This window comes from Rousettus aegyptiacus, unplaced genomic scaffold (assembly GCF_014176215.1).
Source record: "Rousettus aegyptiacus isolate mRouAeg1 unplaced genomic scaffold, mRouAeg1.p scaffold_m13_p_1, whole genome shotgun sequence".
Lineage (NCBI taxonomy): Eukaryota > Metazoa > Chordata > Mammalia > Chiroptera > Pteropodidae > Rousettus > Rousettus aegyptiacus.
In genome coordinates, this window is record NW_023416284.1 from 19119085 (window position 1) to 19141782 (window position 22698).

Sequence of the window (22698 nt, forward strand, 5' to 3'; positions counted from 1 at the left end):
GAAACAAGACCAAGAAAAGATACAGAAATACAGAGTAGAAAGAACAACAGTATTGGCCAGGGTGAAAAACTACTAACTACAGTGTTGCCACCCAAATAGAAAACAGGAAACAGGAAAATCTGAAAAGTTAGAGACAAAAATCCACAACATATCACAATCATGGGAGACGACAAAAATGGGGGGGAAAAAAAACACCTGGTCAAAACAGAGGAAGAATCTTCCATGTTAAAAAAATAAATAAATAAAGGGAAGAGATTCAACTGTGAAATTTTCATCCTTGAAAATCCCAGGTAAAATTAAAACTGATAATGATCTGAACATTAGAAGAAAATTAAAAGTAATAGTCTCAATTTGGCTTCTAATTACATACAAAACTTTATCACTGTGGCATCTCTAGTACTGAGCGCTGAATGAACTCCAAATCTGCTGTGTCTCCAACATCCCTCTGCCTCCACCAGCCTCCCGATCTGCATATCTATGAGTCTCATAAGGACTCTGGACTCCCCCAGCCTTCAACCTCCATGGCCAACACCAATGTGGTGTTATGTTTTGTTCTGCTTTGAACTGGAGGTGGTAGGGGCCTTGTCTGGCTCAGAACTTGAGTCCGTAACAAAGATTCTCATTACGGAACCGTGTTCTCAGTGAGGGCAAGTGGCTCATCATTGCCAGATCATGACCATCCCTTCCGCTGAGAAAGGCTGGGTGAGTTCAGAGCCCAAAGGGCGAGGGTTCAGGTCACAAGCACCCTGAGGCTCGCAGCTCAAACACAGCTGCAATGCACCTGCCTGTGGGTTTGTTTCGCCTCCTGGCCTGTTCCTGAAGCCGTGGGCCTCTCCAGGTGCTTTCTGGGCCAGCCTCCACCCACAGCACCTACCACTTCAGATTTCTATCTGTTCTCCTGTCTAACTCCCCTTGAGCCTGGCCTTCTCCTCCTCCCGCGAAGCTTCCCCTCAGACTCGGGGCACGTGCTCTCAGCACTGCTTTCCACCACTCCTCCCCACAATGGGCGCGGTGGGCAGGCAGGGATCAGTCTTAGTCCCCTCTGTGCTGGTGTCTGCCACAGAGTGGGCATCGGGTCAACGTGCCAGGCCCGACACAGCACTGCGCAGGCAGGCACTCATTCAGTCAATGGTGGTGGGATGAATGAATAAGAAGGAGTAAGTGAAGATTGAAAATGAAAGGTGAGTTAGACAAAAGTTTAGTTTTTTGAAGTAATCGGTTCAGGCTAAAGAAAATGAGAACTCAGTATTTTGCATGCTTCAACTCTTGCCAAACAAAAAACCCACCTCTTAAACTGAACCTCGTAAAGATGAAGTTCTGCTTGATAAAAGTGTTTAAAACCACTAGTTTGAACATAGAACATCTGATCTACTACAAATTTACAAATTGCACAGTTCATGCTCGCCATGCACAGAAAGGCAGCCACAAGCACCAAAGAAAAACTAAAGTTGACTAAAAGAAAAATAAAAGCTGACAAATTTACAGGGTTCACTACATGTACCATGGAGAAACATCAAACACCAAGAGAAAAGTTAAAGGGGAAACTTACAATTACCTGCTGGTCTGAGGGAATAAATTCAAGAGCTTTCTGGATAACACGGCAGCCATACATCTGCAGTGCCAATGACAGGACATGGCCTCGAATCCGTTCAGCCAAAGCCAGCTTCTGTTCAAGGCTGCCAAACTAGACATAATGTGTGGGTGAACACCATTACTTAGGTGGAAGGAAAGAAACCAGAGAAAGCAAAGCATTCATTATTCTGTATCAACCACTGACATACCTCTTTTAGCCCTGTCACCTATGATTAACTAAATCCTTTGTTTAAAAAGTTTTTGGTTCTTCAAGAAGGTAATAGTTCTCTGCCTCTGATTATGAGGAACTGTTTTTAATGTTAAAAAAATTTCTCAGCTACCAACAGTAGTAGTTTCATTACTAATATCTGCTAAACAAAAAAATATGTAATTCCTCAAAGCTGCCATTAATGATATTAAGTGAATCTGTACTCTATTAATAATAAGACCATTTATGTTTATTCTAATATACCTGTGGGAGACACTATTTATTAGGGCTTTAGACAGCATCTAGGGAAGATTCAAGGACTTCTTGCAGCAAATCAACACCACTTCAGGTCTGAGGCCCCCAAGTTGAAAAATTCCTTTGTCTACATGATATTTAATTTAAGCCAAAGCACATATGGGTACTCTGTTTTGAATTAGTCTTCTACATCACTCTGAGAATTGATATTATCTATTATACAAGGCAACAGAGTCCAGGGTAGGGTTGAATACAGAATCAAGAAATATAGCTGGCACAATGTTAAAACTCTTCATAGAATGATTTCCATCCCTGGCTTTTCAGTTTTGTTTGAATAGCATAATCATGAAACTGGAAGAGACTTTATGAATAGTTGGCTTGCTCAACCCATTAATTTTCCATCCAAGGACTTTCTCTAAGCCAGGGAAGTCCTCTAGCTTGTCTCTAATCATATGGGCTATTCATTTGGCCAGCCCTAGCTGCATTAACTTCTGAGCTGGAGATCTCTATATTTTTACATCTGTGACAAATTTACAGTGAAAAGACATTGTAAAATCAAAATTAGAAGTAATATTTAGGTTTGTTTCTTAGGCCAAAGCTGGATAATTAAGTGTCAAAGAACTTAAGTCTTTCATAAGGACTGGGAAAACATAAGCTGTGAGTGACCCATCTTTTTTATCTTCCCATAAATCAAACAAAATAAAATGTTAAGAAGTTGACAAATTTCTTTTGTTTGGGGGCAGATACTATACAGTTCCAGGATATTCCCCTTATACCTGATTCTTCATCTCAATGCTTCATTCCTTTCTGGATATATAATAAAGCATGAGCTTGTTGATCCCAGTACACCAGGGCTACAATGGTTAAACCAAAAATCCCTGCCTCTCTGACAGTAATCCAGCAATCTCATTAATCCTTTCCAAAGGCAATGATAATAAGAGTGGACATTATTCACATTAATGGAGGAAAAATAAGGAGCCAAGGCCAAAGAATGACCCACGAAGAAGCATTGAGTCCTCACAACTGTAGTTTATGATGAAAAACACCTGCACTGGCATGCAAACATAATTCTCTGGGAATCCTGTAATCATTTTTAAGAAAACTTTATTGTAGTCCTGCTAAAATTATCTTAAAAGGATTATTTAAATGACATGTTTAGTGAAACTATTGTAACAATCAGAAATAACGTGCTAGATTCTAAATGGGGAAAATGGTTCTCCAAACACACACACTTCTAAAACTGACTGGCATCATCTGCTTGGGTACTTAAACAATACACTGTGGCTAATGATTTGGAAAACATTTGAAAACCCTCTGAAAAGACCACACACACTTCATTTTGAGGACTAGAATGGCACTGCAATTCTAAAAACAGCTAATGAAAATTAAAATGCTGTGGAGATTCTCTAAAGTCAAAGGATAGAAAGAACAAAGGCTTACTTCAAAGAACTTCTGAATGACGTAATTTCCAAATACATCCACCATTAGTTGGTAAGCGGCCTGGAGGATTTCATTGAAGACAAGCTGGCGCTCAGCTGGTGTGGCACGCTCTAGTTTCAGCTGAATGAATCTGAATACAAAGTAAAAAGGGCAATCACAGCACTTTAGGAAGACTTAGAATAAGAATTAGCTCAATTTATAAAATATATCAGTTATATCTGAAACTGTGTGTGTGTACAGACACATGGGCACAAGTGAGCACATGAGTGTGTATACACACACGTTATTTAAATGAATTACTTGAGCTCACTTGATTTTCTGAAAAGAAAAAAAATTTTTATAGTGTGAAATATCCTGAGTCTTTAAGTTAGAATTAAATTTTAGTATATTTCATTAAAGTAGGACATCTGTATAAAATTATATTTATGTATGGGATTGGGGGGTGATGAGAAATGGGGGCAGAGAAGAAAGGAGGGGATGAATACAGGCATAACAGAAGGAGAACTCTACCCGACTTTTTCCTTTAGAAACCAGTCTCACATTAATAGGCTAAAAGCTTATGATCCTGCTATATTCTTTAACTCATATTCTTATGAAGCAGTATTCACTAATGACATGGAACACTCCTTATAAACATGTCCCATGTCTTCTGAAGTAGTAGCTACTCAGTTTGCCTTTTTTGATTCAAGTGACTATATCAGAAAAATCATGTTTTCTCTCAATGTGATCTACAAGTTCTACACATGAGAAATTCTTGCCCAGTAGCAAGCTTGCAGAATTTACAAAATAGGTTCTTTAGAAACTGTTTCAGTGTGCACAGAGAGAAAAGAAGGAGAAATGTAAACAAGTAAGAAGGATGTCTGACATCATAATTATGCTTTCTCCCCAGGACCAGGGTCCCTTTTTGTGAAGCCTACTAAAACAGCCAAACAGAGAGGAATTTAACCCGGGGTTAAATTCTGTGTTTTTAAATAGCTACTCTCTTTCACCTCTACACAGATTCTCATTTCTACAGAGGGTAACAACACAGAAAAGCAGTGGAGTTGTCTTACTCCTGAGCAGGAGAGCGCTAAATTTATGCATGAATGATGTTTCCTTGAGAACAAAATTCTTAATAGGGGTTAAAGTAGCACACATGTGCCTATATCTTGGTGTCAGGGTTTCTGTTGTTTAAACTGTAGCTATTTCTGTGAGCTTCTTATGAACCTGAAACACCAGGCTAATCATCTTTCAGAAAAGTAAAAAGGTTTGTTTTCACTAAGTATGTGATCCCGATTACTAAATAGCTCTTTTCAATCAGTTGTGTATGTGGTGACCCTCATAATTTATGTCCCTCTGAAATAATGAGAAGTATACGAAGAAGTAAACTTCTTAAGGCATTAAGATTTCTTAATTCTTTGGAATTTAAAGCATTAAAATTTCAGTTAACTTAAGTGCCAAAGCCAAGTCCTCACCTGGAACCATGCTGATCTTGAGAAAATTCCATTATATGCCCAGCAATTTCCCGCAGTTGTAAATTGGGATACCGATTATTTCGAAAATCTTCCAAAAGCCTGCTCCTACCAGAAGGCATGACATCAGACATTCCATATCGCAAACGAGAGGAAGAAAAAAGAGTGCTGCTGGGGCTGAAGAGGCTGGAGGCACTGCTCGCGCTGCGGTACTTGGCTTCAGCGCCAGGAGCAGCAGAGATGTATCTTCCGCTGCCATTTGTGAGTCCTCCTGTTGGTTACAGAACAGGTGAATTCAAGACTCATTCTTAAGGAACTTTGTTCGAGAGAGGAAAAAAGCATCTCACATGAAAGTCTGCCATCATCTCTGATTCCTTTTTAATGTTATTGTTTTTGTGTTAAGATTCAATTCTATTAGTGCTCCAACTTTCACAAGGGCAATCAGCAAACTGGAAATAAACTTTTGCACAAAGATTATGAAAATGCTTTTAACCACTGATAGGATACTGCTAGCAAAATGGAGCAATACTTAGTGACGCCTTAATAAATAAAATGAGGAGGAAAGTGCCTGCCATGTGAACCAGCACCTGAGTACCAGGAATCAGAAAACACAAATGCATGGAAACATCAGTGGCTTTCCACTCTGAGCTCTGCAGAGAGTCCTGCCTTTTGTGAATAATCCCCACTCTCATCTGAAACACTCCCTTAAAAATATCAGGGTACCCAGATTAGTCTGTTTTATACAGGGAGCCTCCCCAAAAACTTTGATGAAATGGTTACACTGCTAAATAGAAGTCTGAAAATCACTAAAGCACCCCAAGCTTGGGGCTGAGACATAGCAGGTATAAAAAAAAACACATGCTTTGAAATGGAAGGTTTTCGAGTTCATCAGGATTGGCAGCTCTTAACACCTTAAGCTGAGACAGAGCCTACGATGATTACACTACCGACAACTTTCATGCCACTGATATTGCTATTGTGACTGATGACAAGGGAATAACTATGAATCTCTAGACAGACAAAATAGAGATGAGACCAACAGGTTTATCAAATGTAATGCGGCCTAATAAATTATAATAAGTGTATTTCCAATATTTTTATTTTTTTGCAATGCTGTTTTTTAAACATTAGATTATACTATAAAAGGGCATGAAGTCTTATTGTTTTTCCCTCACTCCTTTTAACAAAAAAGCAAAGTAGGTAAGAAATACTATATAAACCACAAAGAACATATATAAATGACACTTCAGGATCCATGAGAAAAGTCACCTAAGGTGAATTTCTTCATAAGCTTTAATAAATGTTTAATAGTTAGAGTTTAATAGTAGCTATAAAAATATACCCAGCTTGGACTTCTGCACAGAATTCTAGGGCCCAGCTTTAAAGGTGTGAGTTTCATTGAAAGTGATGGAACCAAAAGAAAAAGACTCAATGTTAAAATCTGTAAAACATTTACTGAGCCTTTGTCCTACGCCAGTCTCTATGATAGAAGCATTTCATATACACTTTCTATTAAATTCTCACTGACATTTTGGAAACAGAGTTTTAAATTCCCATTTATGTAACATAAAATTAAGGCTCAAAGAAGTATAATCCTCATCCAAAGATACAAAACCCACAATTATCATGGCCAGATTTTATCACAGTCTTGACTACACAAGACTCATCTTCAGACTAGTTATATCAAGTTCCCTTACTCTAAAGCAGTGGTCTCCAACCTTTTTGGCACCAAGGACCAGAGCTCCTATGAGAATCTAATGCCTGATGATCTGAGGTGGAGCTGAGGCGGTGATGCTAGCTAGCACTGAGGAGTGGTTGCAAACACAGATGAAGCTTCGCTGGCTCGCCTGCCACTCACCTCCAACTGCGTGGCTCACCTCAGTTTCTAACACACCTGGCCTGGGGATTGGGGACTTCTGCTCTAAAGGACACTGTTACTCTTGTCAAATTCCACAACATTTCTTTAACCAAATGAAAAATATTTCTTTAAATAAAAGAAGAGAAAGGGTTTATTTAAAAAAAAGAAAAAAAAAAAAAGAACAGTGGCCATATGGCTGTTCTTTATTCCCTTTTAGAAATAATTCTTTCTTCCCTGGCTTGAGACTGGGGAGCAATGGACAAAGAAGCGGTAATCAAGTAGGTCAGTAGGTACTAGGAGAATGTGATAACCGCATGGAACATGCTTAAGGAGAAGGAAAGGCATGGACAAAAAAAGCTTTAAAAAGGATTTCAGGAATTTTAAGAACCTGGTCACTAACAAAGCCCTTTGGGAAAAGTAAAGAATCAACAGAGAAACAGAATCACACTCCTAAAAGGCCTGACACACATCCATATTCACATGGAAGGTAGCCAGGCCCTTCACACCAAGGTTGAATGACAGGAACCAACCCTGAACACTGCTCTACCTCTACACTTATATGAGCCAATAAATGCGCTCAATGTTTAAGTCACAATTTTTTGTTACTGTGGCCAAAAATATACTGACTAGAACCTAACACTGAATTCACTATAGTAAATCACAAATAAACTCAACAATAAAGATTTATATATTTGCCCTGAGATTTTGATTTGGGGCTCTGGTCTCGCTGGATGCCAGACAGCATACACAGGCACGCATACACTCGAATGTGCACACACAGCTTTTATTACTAAGAAAGGAAGTATATAAATCTGAAAATGAAAAGATTTTCCCAGGTACTATGTTATAAACGGCAAACTGACAGTTCACAGGCATATTTTGCTTGAGCCAATTAACTTTTCTTCAAACATTAAACCAATGCTTACAGTACATTTTGCTTAAAATTGTAACTTTTTAGTTGTTTATGAAAAGGTACCAGGCAACTAGCAGGCCGTCGGTAAGTATCCACTGAATGAATCTTTAGATGGGGAATATGCAGGAATGTTTTCTGGTTCACTATGGTTTATACATCTACATATTCTTGTACCCAAACTACTTTACCCCTTGAGGTAACACCTGAAACTGAATTTGCAACCCTTGTTTCAAAAGGAACATTTCACACAGGGCCTCAAAAGGAGCCTCTTTGTAATTTCACAGTTTTCTACAATATTTTGACAGTAGTGGATTTCAAAGAACTATGTCCTATGACAACATTCCACAGAAATTAAGGGCTTGAATGTTTTGTTTAAATTAGTATGTGCAGGTTTCCAGTTCTACATATAAGGAGCTTGGAATTCACCACTACATCCTATAAAACTAAAATGAACTGGAAAGTCAGCAATTCTTCCTGCAACCATAGAGAGGGGAGGACATGAAGAAAACCACTGCCCCGAGTTTGGAGAGAAAGACAGGCCATTACAGGTCACATCACAGTTTATCAAAACAGGGACTCAAGCAGCAACTACCACCAGAACCAGCACCAAATATGAAAACCTGAACTATAATTAATAGAACTGCTGGAGGGCAGTGTGAATAATTCTGAGAGTTAAATCTCCAAGGGGACCCACTCATAAGCCCCTCTCCTCCCCCTGTATTGTGAGGTTTACCTCCAGAAATCCAAGCAGGCCCCACAATAACTATCAGAGAAAATCTTCCTTGGGCTTCCAGTAAGGGGAAGGGAAAAAGAATCATTTTAAAATTTGCCAGAACACTACATCCTTAACAAAGCCTGCCCTCTGGGGAACTAGTTAACCAAAGCCTAGCCTACTGGGTTATTATCAAACATTAATTGACCTGGGGAAATGAAACATAACTCGAGCCTAGTCAAACCATTCCATCCCACCAAAAGGGGGAGGAAAGAAACTAATAAGCACTTGTGAAGTTGACAGTCCAAAGGCACAGACTCACTGAAAGCATGAGATATGATCCTAGGACTACAGAATACTTTTCCTCCCCTGACACCTCACCACCACATTACTAAAAGACTTTGTAGCAGGTCCTTTAACCCAGTACATTAGACTTGGCTATCAAAAAAAGAAAAAGGGAAAGCAAAAGGAAAAGGAAAAGGAAAAGGAAAAAAGAATATATAAAGAAAATCCCTGAAAACCAGAAAGGAAAGAACAAAGATACAAAAAACAGAACAGGATATCCATGGACTGTGGGACATACACATGATGGTAATACCAGAAGGAGAAAGAGGAAACGGAACAGAAGAGCTATCTGAAACAATAATGACTGAGAATTTCTCCAAATTAATGTCAGACACCAAACCACAGATGCAGGAAGCTCAGGGAACACCAAAGTGGGATAAGTGCCAGAAAAACTACAGCTAGGAATATCATCTTCAAGCTACAGAAAATCAAAGATAAAGAAAACATCCAGAAAGAAGAGAGTAGGAAAACTTACCTAGAGAGAAACAAAGATAAGAAATACATCTAACTTCTCCTCAGGAAAAAAAAAAATGCTATAAAGAAGAGAGAGGCATCATATATTTAAAGCATAGAGAGAAAAGAAACCCCACCGACCTAGAATTCTGCACCCTGTAAAATTATCTTTCAGAATGAATACTTTTTCAGATAACAATAAAAAATTAAAGAAATGTGTTACCACTAGACCAGTCTCACAAAAAAATGAAAATGTTAATTTTTTAAAGAGAAGGAAAATAATACAGGTCAGAAACTCCAATCTATGTAAAGGAAAATAATCAAAAAAGGGATAAATGAATAAAACAATAAAAATAAAAACTTTATTTCTCATATTCTGCACTTATATGGCAAATAAGTTTGTTCAAATAGCAACAATGTATTCTATTATATATGCTTATATTATATATATATTTATGCATGCTAACATATTGAAATGAATGACAGCAATGATACGAAGAATAGATAGGAGAGAGGAATTAGGAATATTTTTTTACTATTAAGGTATTCGCACTACACATGAAGTGGTATAGTCTTATCTGAAAGTAGACCTGAATTAGTTGTAAATGTATATGCAAACTCTAGGGCAACTACTAAGAAAAACTTTTTTTTTAAATGTTTAACTGATATGTTAAGGGGGAAAAAATGGAATTATATAAATGCTCAAGTAAAACCATAAAAGAAAAAGAGTGAAAGACAAAACTAAGAACAAAAAAAAGAAACAAGGTAAAAAATAGAAAACAGTAACAAATATGATACATATTAATCCGACTATATCAATAATTACTTGAATGTTAACAGTCTAAATTGAAGGACAAGATCATCAAGTCAAAGTGGATCACAAAACACATCCCAAGTACATGCTATCTACAAGAAATCCACTTTAAAAATAAAGACATATGTAGATTTAAAGTTAATGGATGGACAAAAATATACCATGCTAAATTATTATGTAATTCGGTTGTTTTATACAAGTCTACGAAAGGGTTTTCTGCTAGTAGCTATCTACTCTTCCATTCTCTTGCTATGTGGAATGTTTTCGTTCATTTGGTTTTGTACTTGTAAATCTAATAGAGATGTCTACTGGGCAAAGCCTTGTCTTCTTCAAAAAATTTCCAAGGCCTTCAACAGTTGGCTCTATATTTAACGTAAACAGAGACATTAGTGTTCAACAGAATGTCCCTCAATCCACTCCCTAATAACACAGCCAAGTAGCCCTAAATTAAAATAAATCTAAAATTAATTGTCTTTAGTGCATAACACTAAGCCCCAGAGTAAGTTAATTTTCGCCTGGTTATTTTTACAGATGACAAGTCACTTTCAGAGAACCAGGTAAGAAATCCAAAAATACTGCATTTCCATTTACAATAGAGAACTACCTATAGGGATATATAAGACTAGTAAACAACCTAAAATTAGAACAGGTTATTAAACAATAAATTAGAACAATCTACTCTAGTTCAGGCAGGAACAGAGACACCATTTTGTATTTGAACTATGCTTTTCTTAAAGAACTAAGGACAAATGCAATCTTGAATTTAAAGGAAAGGAAGATTCAATTTTAAGAAGATAGGAATTCTATCATGATAATGAAACTAAATGCTTCCAATCTTTAGCCTCAGACAGATTATGAATTTTTGAGCTATAAATGCATATGCATGTGTGTATAGTTATGTATGGGAGAGATGGAAGGGAAAGACTGAGAAACAGAAGTAGGAGGAAGAGTTCACTTTTAAAAAAATTAACAACCTATACCAACAAAGTTAACAATTTAAGATGAACTGGACAAATTCCTAGAAAGTCACATATTCCCAAACTGACCCAAAAAGAAATGTAAAAAAATTGAACTAGTAATTAAAAATTTTCCCACAAGTAAACACTCAGGCTACTGTGGCTTCACTGCTGAATTTCATCGAATGTTTGAAAAAAATAATACCAGATTTCAAAAACTCTTCAAAAAATAAAACCTACTTCCAGCTTATGTTATAAGGTCAAGACCCTGATAACAAGTCAAACAAAGCAATCACAAGAAAGGATAACAACAGATATCCTTCATGAGTACAGATACAAAAATCCTCAAGAAAAATAGCAACAAACCAAATCTAACATGACCAAGCGGGATTTGTCCCTAAAATGCATTTTTGTATTAACATCCAAAAAATAATTAATGTAACAGCCCATATTCACAGAATAAAGGATAAAAACCATGTGATCATCAAAAAAAAAAAAAAACACACAGGAAAAGCATTTAACAAAATTTAAAACCCCATTCGTGACAAAACTCTTAAACCTGGAACAGAAGGGAACTTAATCTGATAAAAGGCATTTATGAAAAACCTACAATGAGCAAACTTAAACAATTTATCTCCAAGATCAGGAACAAGGCAAAGATGTGTATTCTCATTTTTTTCCTATTTAAAACAGGACTAGAAAGTCTAGTCAGTGAAATCATGCAAGAAAAAGAAATAAAAGACATGATTGGAAAACTTTCACAGGTGACATGATCCTATATATAGAAAATCCTAAGGAATACACCCTAGACTAATAGAACTAATAAGACAGCAGATTTGAAGGATATCAATATACAAAAATCAATTGTATTTCTATAAACAAGCAAGAAACAGTCCAAAAATAAAACTAGAATATAATTCCATTCAGAATAGAAAAAAAAAATGTAGGAACAAATTTAATAAAAGACATGTAAGACCTGTACATTCAACATTCAAAACTTTGCTGGGGGAAAATGATGCAAAAAGATGGACCATCACCTCACATAATACACAAATTTAACTCAAAATACATCATATACTTCAATATAAGAACTAAAACAATAAAACTTTTAGAACAATACATGAGAAAATCTTTAAGACCTTGAGCTGGCCAAAGATTTCTATACCAGAAAGCATGATAAACTGGACCTCATCAAAATGAAAAAGTATGCACTTCAAATGATACCATTTAAAAAAATGAAGAGACAAGCAAAGGACAGAAGAAAATATATATAAAGCATATATCTATCTGGTGAAAGACTTGCATCCGGAATATATAAAGAACTCTTCCAATTCAATAAGACAACCTAAATCAAAAACTGAGCAAAACATATGAGTAGACATTTCATCAAAGATAAATGAATGGTTAATAAGCACATGAAAAGATGCTCAACATCATCGGTCATTAGGGAAATGGAAATTAAAACCAAACCACAATGACCTACTATTTCGTGCCCATCAGAATAGCTATATTAAATAAGACAAATAAGAACAAATGTTAAAAAAAAAAAAAAGAACAAATATTGAGGATATAAAGAAACTGAGGTCCTCATACATTGCTGATAGGAGGAATGTAAAAGGGAACACGGACTTGGAAAACAGTTTGGCAGTTTCTCAAAAAGTTTAACATAAAACTAACATACTATTCAGTTCTACTCCTAGAGAAATGAAAATGTGTCCACAGAAAGGCTTGCACACACTTGTTCATAACGGCCTTATTTTTAATAGCTAAAAACTGTAACCAACAAACATCTTTCAACTGTGAGTATTTAGACAAAATGTGGTATGTCCATAAAATGGAACAGACTACTGACACATATTAGTCACATCGTGGATGAAATCACATAAACATGAGAAGGGAAATAAGCCAAACAAAAAAAGATCACATATTGTACGGTCCTGTTTACGTGACCTTAAATGTCCAAAAAAGGCAAATTTAAAAACGGAAAGTACATCTAAGAGTATGAGCAGAGATTTTACTGTAAATGCTCATGAGGAATCTTACTGAGGGGATGAGAATATTCTCAAGCTGATTTATAATGATGGCTGCACAATTCAGAAAGTAACTTAAAAATCACTGAATTACGCACTTGAAATAATGTATAACGAAAAAGGCATCTTAAGAAGGCACTCGGGGTGGTTCCATAGGGTAGTGGTTAGAACATCTGCTTTCCACGCAGAAGGTCCTGGGTTCGAGCCCCAGCAGAGCCACAGCCCATACCCCAGGGTGTGCCAGGCCCCAGGCATGCGCCCCAGGTGGGAGGAGACACCTCCCTTCAGAGATCCAGTTCTTAAGGGGAGACGGCAATACCCGTAGGTGAGGGGTAGAAGTTTGGGGGAGGATATTAAAAAAAGAAGAAGAAGAAGGCACTCGACAAGTGATTGTTGAATAAATAATAAGAAAAAATAACCAAGCAGGTCACTGATTATTTTTTAAGAGTATCCTAACACTGGAAGTGTGAAGACAGTATCACGGAGAAAAGATCCAGACTCAGATAACAGAGACATTGGCTGAACTGTGCATTCAAAACACTTACTAGCTGTGTGGTATAAGCTCATGAAATCGTGCTGTTTAAGTTTCCCTGTATAGACTAGTCACTTGCGGATTTAATACAATGAATGAACACAGTGAATAAATGGTTAGTATAATTGTTAGTAATCCAAGAACTAATGACCAGTGGCAATAGTGAAATAGCATTAATAGCAGAAGCATTATTAGGTGTGGCCTAATATATATTTGGTAAAGAAATGCTAAGTTTCTTGTACTGAAATGTCTTTAGGGCCTTTGTATGGATACTGCTAAAAACCAAGTAAGTACCACACCTCTATTTTCTCTAAGTTAAGGCTAAAGCATACAAGAACGCTTTTCTCAAGGGCTAACAGATTGAGAGGAGGCAAAGTTCTTACCAATAGATACAAAGTTCCTCAGAAATGACATGCATGATTGATGTAGTATATGCAGCAATGCAAGTCTAATGCAAATACATACAACTAAAATGCAAGATAAATTTTTTTTAAAGGGAAGATAATGTTAAAAATAGAACTAAGCAGACAGCAAGAGTGATTAAAATAAGAAATAATTCACACCAATAGTAATGTTCTACTCCACAGGGAAACGTGAATTAAGAATAAGGAAGTATTTCATTAAATTGCTGATATATTGGAAAGAGTAAAAGAACCACACGTGCAAGTAATGTCCCCAGCTTCACTTTCCAACACTAGGAACAACAGCATTTAGTTCTGGGGCTGACAAGCTACAGCCCATAGGACAAATCTGGCCTGCTACCTATTTTTGTAAATAAAGTTTTATTTTCAACAGTGAGTTAAACATGCACTACAAAGATCATCTGACCTACAAACCTAAAATATTTACTATCAGGCTCTTTACGAAAATTTTTTCCTGGATTTAGTTTGTTTAGTACTCAGTATGAGCTGACATAGTTCAAATGTTTAAACGAAGAATTCAAAGGTATGCTTTCTGCATCTGATAATGCACTGGTTTAAAAGACATCCTAGGCACATCATGTGACAGGGTCTATACTAATACTGCATGTTTTGGAGTCAGGTTTGACTTTAAATCTGTTCATTATGAGAAGACCAAGGCTAGGTATTTAGGTCCATTTCCTCACTTCTGTATAGTGGGCATAATAATACTACACCACCTTCCAGAATTTTATGTATCGTACCCAAAATCATTTAACAGTAGCAGATAATGTTAGCTCCTTCTAACCATACACTAAACTGGAACTTTCATCTACCCCTTAAAATTCTGCATTAACTCTCAGCCTTTAAAGCCAGGCATTCTGTCACTAGAAATACTGTTGTGCAATGTACCCCATTCCCTTAACTTTCCAACATGAACTTACCAATCTGCAATGTCCCTACAACTGTTCTAAAGCAATGTCCGTATAACCTGAGACAATGAGTTTTATAACTATAGTTCTTACCTTCTAAAATTTCCGGACATACACACACATGTATGTACTTACACAGACACAGTTTTGCCTTAAAACTCGTCACTCAAACACAAAGATAGCACTTCTCGTTCTAGAACAACTACTGTATTATCTTACCCCTCCCAAATTTTTAAATTTTTATAATCATTCCCAAATCTTTGTCTTTCCCAATGAAAGCATAGTCGGTCTTGATTTGAGTCCATAAAGCCACTTTTACTCTTGCTGGTTAAAAAGTGAAAAAAAAAAGTCCATGTAAACTACAGACTCTGGATGATAATAATGTGTCAATGTAGGTTCATCAATTGTAAAAAAGGTGACTCCAGTGGGGATGTTGGGAATGGGGAAGGCTACGCATGTGCGGGGTTGAGGATACAGAGAAAATCTCTGCATTCACCCCTCCTTCATTTTTAAACTGCTCTAAAAAAAAAATTAAATAAAATAAAGCCTATTTAAAAAAATATAACAACAAAGAGATTATTAAAAAATAAATAAAAATGAAATCCTGGTGACAAAGTGGCCACACATGATAATTTTTGCTGAGACAATCCTGATTTAGGGCTGTTGTCACAGGGTAATAATTAACAGCATCCCCATTCCCTCTCCAAAGTGTTCTCAGTTGCATGATAAAATTATGTAATCGCTCTACTTCTATGCCTCAACTTTCCCCATCTAAGAAATAAATCAGTACTTCAAAATCCAAACCCCATAAATCACTAGAGAAAGGGAGTATGCAATATCTCCTATCTCCAAAGATGTAAAAACGTGCCACCCTAAGTGCTAATACAAGTCTTTTCATTCTTACGGCCTGCTGCTTAGGGTCCTCTTTCCCCTCCTCCCTCCTTGTTTTCTGAGATCTAGATGGTAACATTTTTTAAATCCCATACATATAACAACCAAAACATATAATTGGGAAACAGACATCTATACTCATGAGCATTCTATGTAGTTTAAGAATGTATGGACAAATGTTCTTTTTAGGAATCTGGCAAATTTTTTTTTAATAAAACACTTTATGTGAAGTAGTAAGATATTCAACATATACATGGGGGAAAGTCTGAAAAATGTACCAAAATGTTAATACTGGTGATATTTCGGTGGCAATATGAGGTGAATACATTGTATCTCTATGTCTCTGTGTTCTCCAGCTTTATTTAAAATGAATCTGTACTGTGTTTATAATGAAAGAGTCTCATATGGAGCCAAAGAACAAGATGTTCATACTAAAGCTGAAGTGAATATACAGGGGATCCACCCAAATTTTAATAAATCCAAAACTATCTAAGTAAAGCCTAAATAACATGAGGTAGTCAAGAAAGGCATAGAACACCCAGGACACTTCTAGGCTAAGGGGACTGTCCTTTGCTTGTGCAAAGTACTTCTAATGGCATCAGTGGCAAGAGATTTCTAGAGTTCAAGGTGGTGTTAGAGTAATGGTTCTTACCCAGGTTTAAGCTTGAAGAGGATCCATGTGAAGAGAGGGAAGGAGGTGGTGTCTGTGAATGTCCTGGTCCCTGACTAGGGAGAGGCATGCCCACGGGTCCAGGAGAGGAGGAAAAGCTAAGGCCGTTATAAAAACTGTGTCCAATGGGGGTCAAGCTGCTCGATGTCCTCTTATAAAGGTCACTGCTGCCAGTCAGGGAGTCACGGCGGGAGCCACTGCCAGTGTTGGAGTTTGCAACTAAAATGGAATTAAAACAATGCAGATAAGAACAGGCCTGTTCTTCGAAGAACAAGCCCAGTGACCTGTTCCTGACACTTTGATCCAGACTCCTTACCACCGCAAAGTTGTCAGCAGAGACAGCCTAACTGTTCACGCGGCAGGTAAGGTAATAAAGAGGACATGGCTCAGGCTAGCATGAAACTTGTTCAAACCATCACACATACGCTAAATTAACCTTCCTTTTTGTGTCATATTATTATGGGGTGGGGATGGATTAAAAGCTCTGACGGCCACATTAGCTATGGAAAAAGTGAAAGAAAATGGGCTAAAAAGAATGCCTTTCATCAACCCAAAGGTTCTAATAGAAAAATGGAGTACGGAAAACAAATTTGTAAACTGAGTATTGCCCCGTACATGAGACTTATATATGAAAGCCTATTTTCTCAATGGGTCTATTCAATCAAGAGTTATTACGAACCCCCAATTTCAACTTAAAATACTTTTCTCTCAAACCTGCCCTTCTGTTTTGAGATCGCATTATTTTATAAACACTGCAATTATCCCATTTGTTTACCTTACCTTACTATTTTCCTGTTTTTTTCTTCCACTGAAACATTAAAAACATGTTGGTCTAATTTCCTTCCTCCCACGTTTCCATAATATCCACCTTAATTCTTCTCAAAAGACTGACACAAACTCATGACTCTTTAAGGCCTGCAGATTGTGGCGTCTACTACCCTGCGATCTTTGTAAGTCATCCGTCCTCCCTGTTTTTAACATCTACACTTCTCTGCTTCCCTCCATGTTTTTCCCAATGCCTGCAAAAATCTCCCCTAGTTTTTTAATCCCTGAAACAAATTGACTATGAGATATAAATAAGTAACAACATGAGTGTAAACCTGAAAACAGGCCCCAACTGTAAATCTTGGTTTTAATTAGTCCATCATCTCAAAGATGTGTGTGGGCCGGCTGGATTCCCACGGGGCTCAATCCAGGTCTGCCTGTGGTATCTGTGCAGGGGTCCATGCATTGTCAAGGGTTCCATAAATATTGTAAAAATAATTAAAATTCAGTTTTATGAGCACATCAATCTGATTTCTACCTGCTGTTCCAAACCCTCCGAGGGCAGATCCCAGGGTGGCGCCAAGAGAACTGCTACTTCCAAATCCCAAGGATGTGTTGGCAGGCTGCGCAGAGCCCTGGGAGAAGAGGGAGCTGCTCTGGGAATTGCTGCTCAGAGAGTTGTTGCCATAGAAAGAGCTGGACGCCAGGTTGTTATTGGGCTGCTGCTGGGGCTGGGGCTGAGGCTGCTGGGTTCCTAAAGGGCGAAATGGTCCATTTGTTGTTCCAGCAAGACCACCAGCTGCTCCGTTTGCTGAAGCTGCGGCTGCTGCAACAGCTACAAAGGAGAAAGCAAACCATTTTGCTACAAAAGAGACTGGCAACATTTCCTAACTACACTGTTACCCTTTTTTGAAAACCTTTTAATTCTGCCACATCTTTTCAAAGTAGACATAACCCTTATAGACAATCATATAAATGTCTTTGATCCTTTCATATGAAGTGTCTATTTTCTATTTCTACATTCAATTTGAGGTCAAAATACCACTGGAGCAACCATTTTAAATATTAAATACAACTACTTCCCAACTACTTCTCAAGTTCCACAAATACCTATGTTGAGGACATTTTTCCAGAACCAATGTTAATTAACTATATACTAAAGTCCGGCAAATTCCTAAGACATTTAAGCATGTTGCTCTCTTCTAGAACTTCCCGCTATAGTTCCTAATTAAATACAAACAGCTTAGAACAAATACCTATTACCCTAACCAAAATTAATTTCTCTGCCACATCTTACTACTCTCCTTCCACCTTCTCCACCCCTGCCCCCAGCAAAACCACCAAAAAAAGGCAGCAACAACAAAAAAAAACCTATATTATTTTAAAACAATGACATGGATTTCTATTAAATTAGCCTTGGACTTCTGCCAATAGTACTATTTTATGCGAGTAATCTAACTTCTTGTATTTGCAGTGGAATGGGTCCTTGCTGCTAACCAGCTGGTACATGCCATCAACAGAATCAGAATCTATCAAGGTCACTCGTTGCTTCTGATTCTTTTTGAAACGTTAGAGTAGAACTGCTGTAGTGATAACTGTCAAATAAAGTGCATTTCAACACATTTTAAGAATATCATTTATCGTCCCTTTTAGATATCTGACATGAATCCACCATGATGTAAGCTCACCTGCTTGTGCAGCTGAGGAACTAATGATGACTGGGGCAGGAGCTACAAGTCGTACAGGAGCTCCAAGGCCATTTCTTGCTCCTGTATTCACCACAAGGGCACCAGTCTGGTCATAGTAAGCAGCGGGAGCCAAAACCGGATAACCTGGAAATATCGAGCCGACATATTATAAGTATATATAAAGCTAACAACTGTATCCTGATACCAGCATATTGTAAACAGTCACAAACTCAGCTCTGGGGACAGACAGACCTAGATGTATATGCTGATATATGACTAAATCTCTGGTTATCCATTTGTCCTCCTGTAAAATAAAGATAATACTACTTGCTTCTTGTAAAGCTCTTGTGAAGATTAAGCTAAAAGATGAATGTGAAAGATCCAGTGTGATATTTGGCACAATAAGGGATACTGTTATTTATCATCCACTAGGTGTTAGAAAGGGAATTTGGCATGATAGAAAATACTATACTTTTCAAAGTGCTAACCAAGGTTATCACCAGCAATTATACACTGACAATATTTTAATGTTTTCTTGTCCACACAAATAACAGAGGGTACAAATGATTACAACAATCACAGTACTACCATACCACATAATAACCTTAAGCTCAGATATGCTGCAAGTTAGCAGGAAAAACCTAGACAGACTTTAATTGATAGAATCTTTTCATACTATATAAAAAATTATAGGTGACTTCTTAATAAAACATAAATGCTTAGGAACTAACAAAACAAACGCTGTAAGTTAAATTTATTCACGGAATTCAAAAATGAATCAGTCAATCTGGCAATGCTGCATGGTCAGTAATGATCCATAAACTCATGCTGAGGTCTTATAAGGATCTGTTTCAAAGGAAGAACCTCAAACGACTCAAACTATCCAGTTGATGCAAAGAATAGGACCAGGTGACAGTAAGCCAAATATAACATATATTCAAGATATATATCAATCATAGGTAGGCAGTTACACGGCATCTCTACCACTGGTTCAGAGGAAATCCTAAGAATGTAAGGGATGACCCTATCAAGGAACACTAGGAATTTCTTCCTAAAAATGCTATTCAAAAACATCTGCTAAAGACTAAAGCCCTGGAGTAATCATAAAGTGGTAAGGCCACTCCTTCTACACCTAATACTGAGGGAAAAAAATAGATTATCACCAATGAAAACAACATGTTCGAAGCAATATGTGTAGATTTGCACATCTCCACCATATAAGATTAAGACTGGCTCAGAACAATTAGGTGCTCTCATCAACGAACTGTGATCTAAGTGAGGGCAAGTGTATGTCATCCTCGCCAGTCTCCAAATCATAAGCCTAAAAGCACTGCCCATTCTCCTTTGAATCTCTCCCAACAAGCAGACTTTTCTTTGCTCTCAAATTATTAGGAACAACAGTGAAGTCTCACCTGGCATGCCTGCAGCCAGTCCTTGTCCAAAAGCAAGGGCAGAATTCACTGCTGCAGCTGCCACTAATGGATCTGTTTGCTGTCCCTGCTGGTTCTGATTTGGGGTCAAAGGACGCTGGCTGGCTCCTCCACGGAGAACCTGGGAGACAGAAATAAATCAACTACTTTCCTCTCATTGGATATATCTAAGACCCACCATGTGCTTAACTTGAGTCAACTTTTAAAAACTGACCTTGTAAAACATTTTTCATATAATGGTTTTATATGACACGGCTAGGACAAAAACTCAGTAACATTTCATTCTACCATTCTTAGTTTAAACATATTACCTTCATAAAGGAGCCAAAAGCATGTATTAGTGATGATTCATTCATTAATCAAATACTTATATGATGCCTGCAGGTACTACAGGTAAAGCAATGAACAAGACAAGCAAAGCCCCTGCCCTTTTAGAGCTTTTATTCTAATGAATGAGACAGACAATAACCAGTAACTCTATAACGTCAGTGTGCTCTGACAAAGTGGATGAAGAAGAAAGAGTATGATGGGTGGGGGAGAGGGTTTAGATAGAAGGAACAGGGGTAATTTACTTAATAATTAAGTTAAAATACCTGTGACCAAAAAAAAAAAAAAAATCCACAAAAGACGTTATATTTTCCTTTTGGAACATGAGAGCACTTTCTCTACCCTAGAAAACTTATTCTCATTCATCAGGGCCCAAGTGAGCGCACCAGATTTGATTTAGAAAGATTCTGACCTGTTTCTATTTCTTCTCTCATAAGTTCCACAAACACAGAGCAATCTAAATGGAGATGAATATTAGTCAAGAACACTGACATTTCAGTGCAGAATACTGATTCTGCCACTGTGATAAAGGATCTACATTTTTATAAATGAAATACAAGTATTAAGTTGCTGATAATCATTCTTATTCTGAATACATGAATAATCTATTCCACAAAACCTATATACCATAGCAAATAAAAATGTAAAACCTGCAGACCAAGGTTAAAATTACAGAAGTTTATAAACAATGCATTTTGCAATGTTTTCAAAGGCAAAATTCTTATGAGATTACTTTCAGTAACATTCTGCTATTTATAAAAGTTAGATACATTGTTCTTGGTGCTTTTGGTAAAAAAAAAAAAAATGTAAAAGAAACACCACCAGCAATCAATTAACTATTTATTAAATGAGCATGAGGCAAACGACACCGTCCACATTGGCAAGAAGAGATGTGCAGATAATTTGCCCAAAGTCTCTTATTTATTTGTAAAAATAGCTCATCTTGAAGATTTGTTGGGAGTATGAGAATTAACGTCTGCAAGGCACAACAGGTACCCAGGAGCTAATCAATAACCAATAGCTAATTACTATAAAATTTTTGGCAATTTATTTCAGTTTGTGACTCAAAGACTCTAACCAATTTTATAAGAGAGGGAGAACTTCAATCTATATAGAAGAGGTTATACAGGTGAGTACTCGGGCTAAGACTTAGAAGATGCCTATCTGCAAGCAAGAATAATTTATCCAGCAAAGCTATCATTTAAAATTGAAGGACAGATAAAGAGCTTCCCAGACAAAAATAAGCTAAAGGAATTTATCACACATCACCACCAAGCCAGTATAACAGGAAATGTTGGAGGGACTTCTTTAAAAAGAAGAAAACATATCAAAAACAGGAATAAAAAATGGTAACAATTACATTCTTATCAATAAGTACCTTAAATGGAAAAGAATTAAGTGCTCCAACCAAAAGACAGAGTGGCTGAAAGGATAAGAAAGCAAGATCCTTACATATGAAAAAAGGGATGGAAAAAGACATTGCTTTGATGTACCTAGAAGGTATTTAAGTGAGAAAGAGAAACACTATATGATTTCACTTATATGTGGAATCTAAGGAATAAAAGAACAAACTAATCAAAAACAAACTCACAAATATAGTGGATAATTTGGTGATGGGCAGAGGGGAGGGATACCTGGGGGGCTGGGAGAATGGGGTGAGGGGTTAAAGAAGTACAAATTAGTAGCTGATGGATGGTCATGGGAATGGGAGCACGACATAGGGAATGCAGTTAGCATTAATACGTTGGCTAGGTGGAGGGTCAGGGGAGGGAGGGAGCAACTGAGGGGATCGTTTTATGAACTATATAGATGTCTAACCAATGTACTGAATACTTGAAACTAATTAAAATAAATAAATTTTTAAAAAGAAAAAGAAAAAGATGCCTAACCAATAACCCAGAAGAGCCTCACTCTAGGAAAAGTAAATAGCATGTACAGAGATTTGGCAAATACTAATAGTTCAAAACTACTGGAGAACTAACAAAATATCAATGAAAGCCTCGTTTTCAGAAGACGTAATAAACCAAACTTATGTATGTCTATGAGTCATGTGAAAGG

The 22698-nt window shown here is 37.1% G+C and overlaps 1 protein-coding gene and 3 non-coding genes across 21 annotated transcripts in view; 1 reads left to right on the top strand and 3 right to left on the bottom strand.

The window, feature by feature from the left end:
* The window catches only part of PUM1 (pumilio RNA binding family member 1), a 110239-nt gene that overhangs the window by 14445 nt on the left and 73096 nt on the right, over nucleotides 1-22698 (bottom strand). For 15 of the 18 annotated variants that reach the window (XM_036231150.1, XM_036231143.1, XM_036231152.1 and 12 more), the window contains 7 exons: nucleotides 20296-20434; nucleotides 18884-19027; nucleotides 17734-18030; nucleotides 16413-16649; nucleotides 4930-5197; nucleotides 3476-3605; nucleotides 1550-1684 (listed from right to left, as the gene is read on the bottom strand). In XM_036231150.1, the coding sequence (XP_036087043.1) occupies nucleotides 1550-1684; nucleotides 3476-3605; nucleotides 4930-5197; nucleotides 16413-16649; nucleotides 17734-18030; nucleotides 18884-19027; nucleotides 20296-20434 (1350 nt within the window). The remainder of the gene's footprint in view (nucleotides 1-1549; nucleotides 1685-3475; nucleotides 3606-4929; nucleotides 5198-16412; nucleotides 16650-17733; nucleotides 18031-18883; nucleotides 19028-20295; nucleotides 20435-22698) is intronic. The other 3 variants (XM_036231145.1, XM_036231148.1, XM_036231149.1) reach the window with 2 other exon arrangements.
* LOC118606472 lies at nucleotides 586-670 on the bottom strand. Its single transcript, XR_004952431.1, has one exon. It is a non-coding gene; the product is annotated as a small nucleolar RNA SNORD103/SNORD85 (small nucleolar RNA).
* TRNAG-UCC lies at nucleotides 13149-13226 on the top strand. Its single transcript has one exon. It is a non-coding gene; the product is annotated as a tRNA-Gly (tRNA).
* LOC118606473 lies at nucleotides 20112-20189 on the bottom strand. The gene has a single exon (XR_004952432.1). It is a non-coding gene; the product is annotated as a small nucleolar RNA SNORD103/SNORD85 (small nucleolar RNA).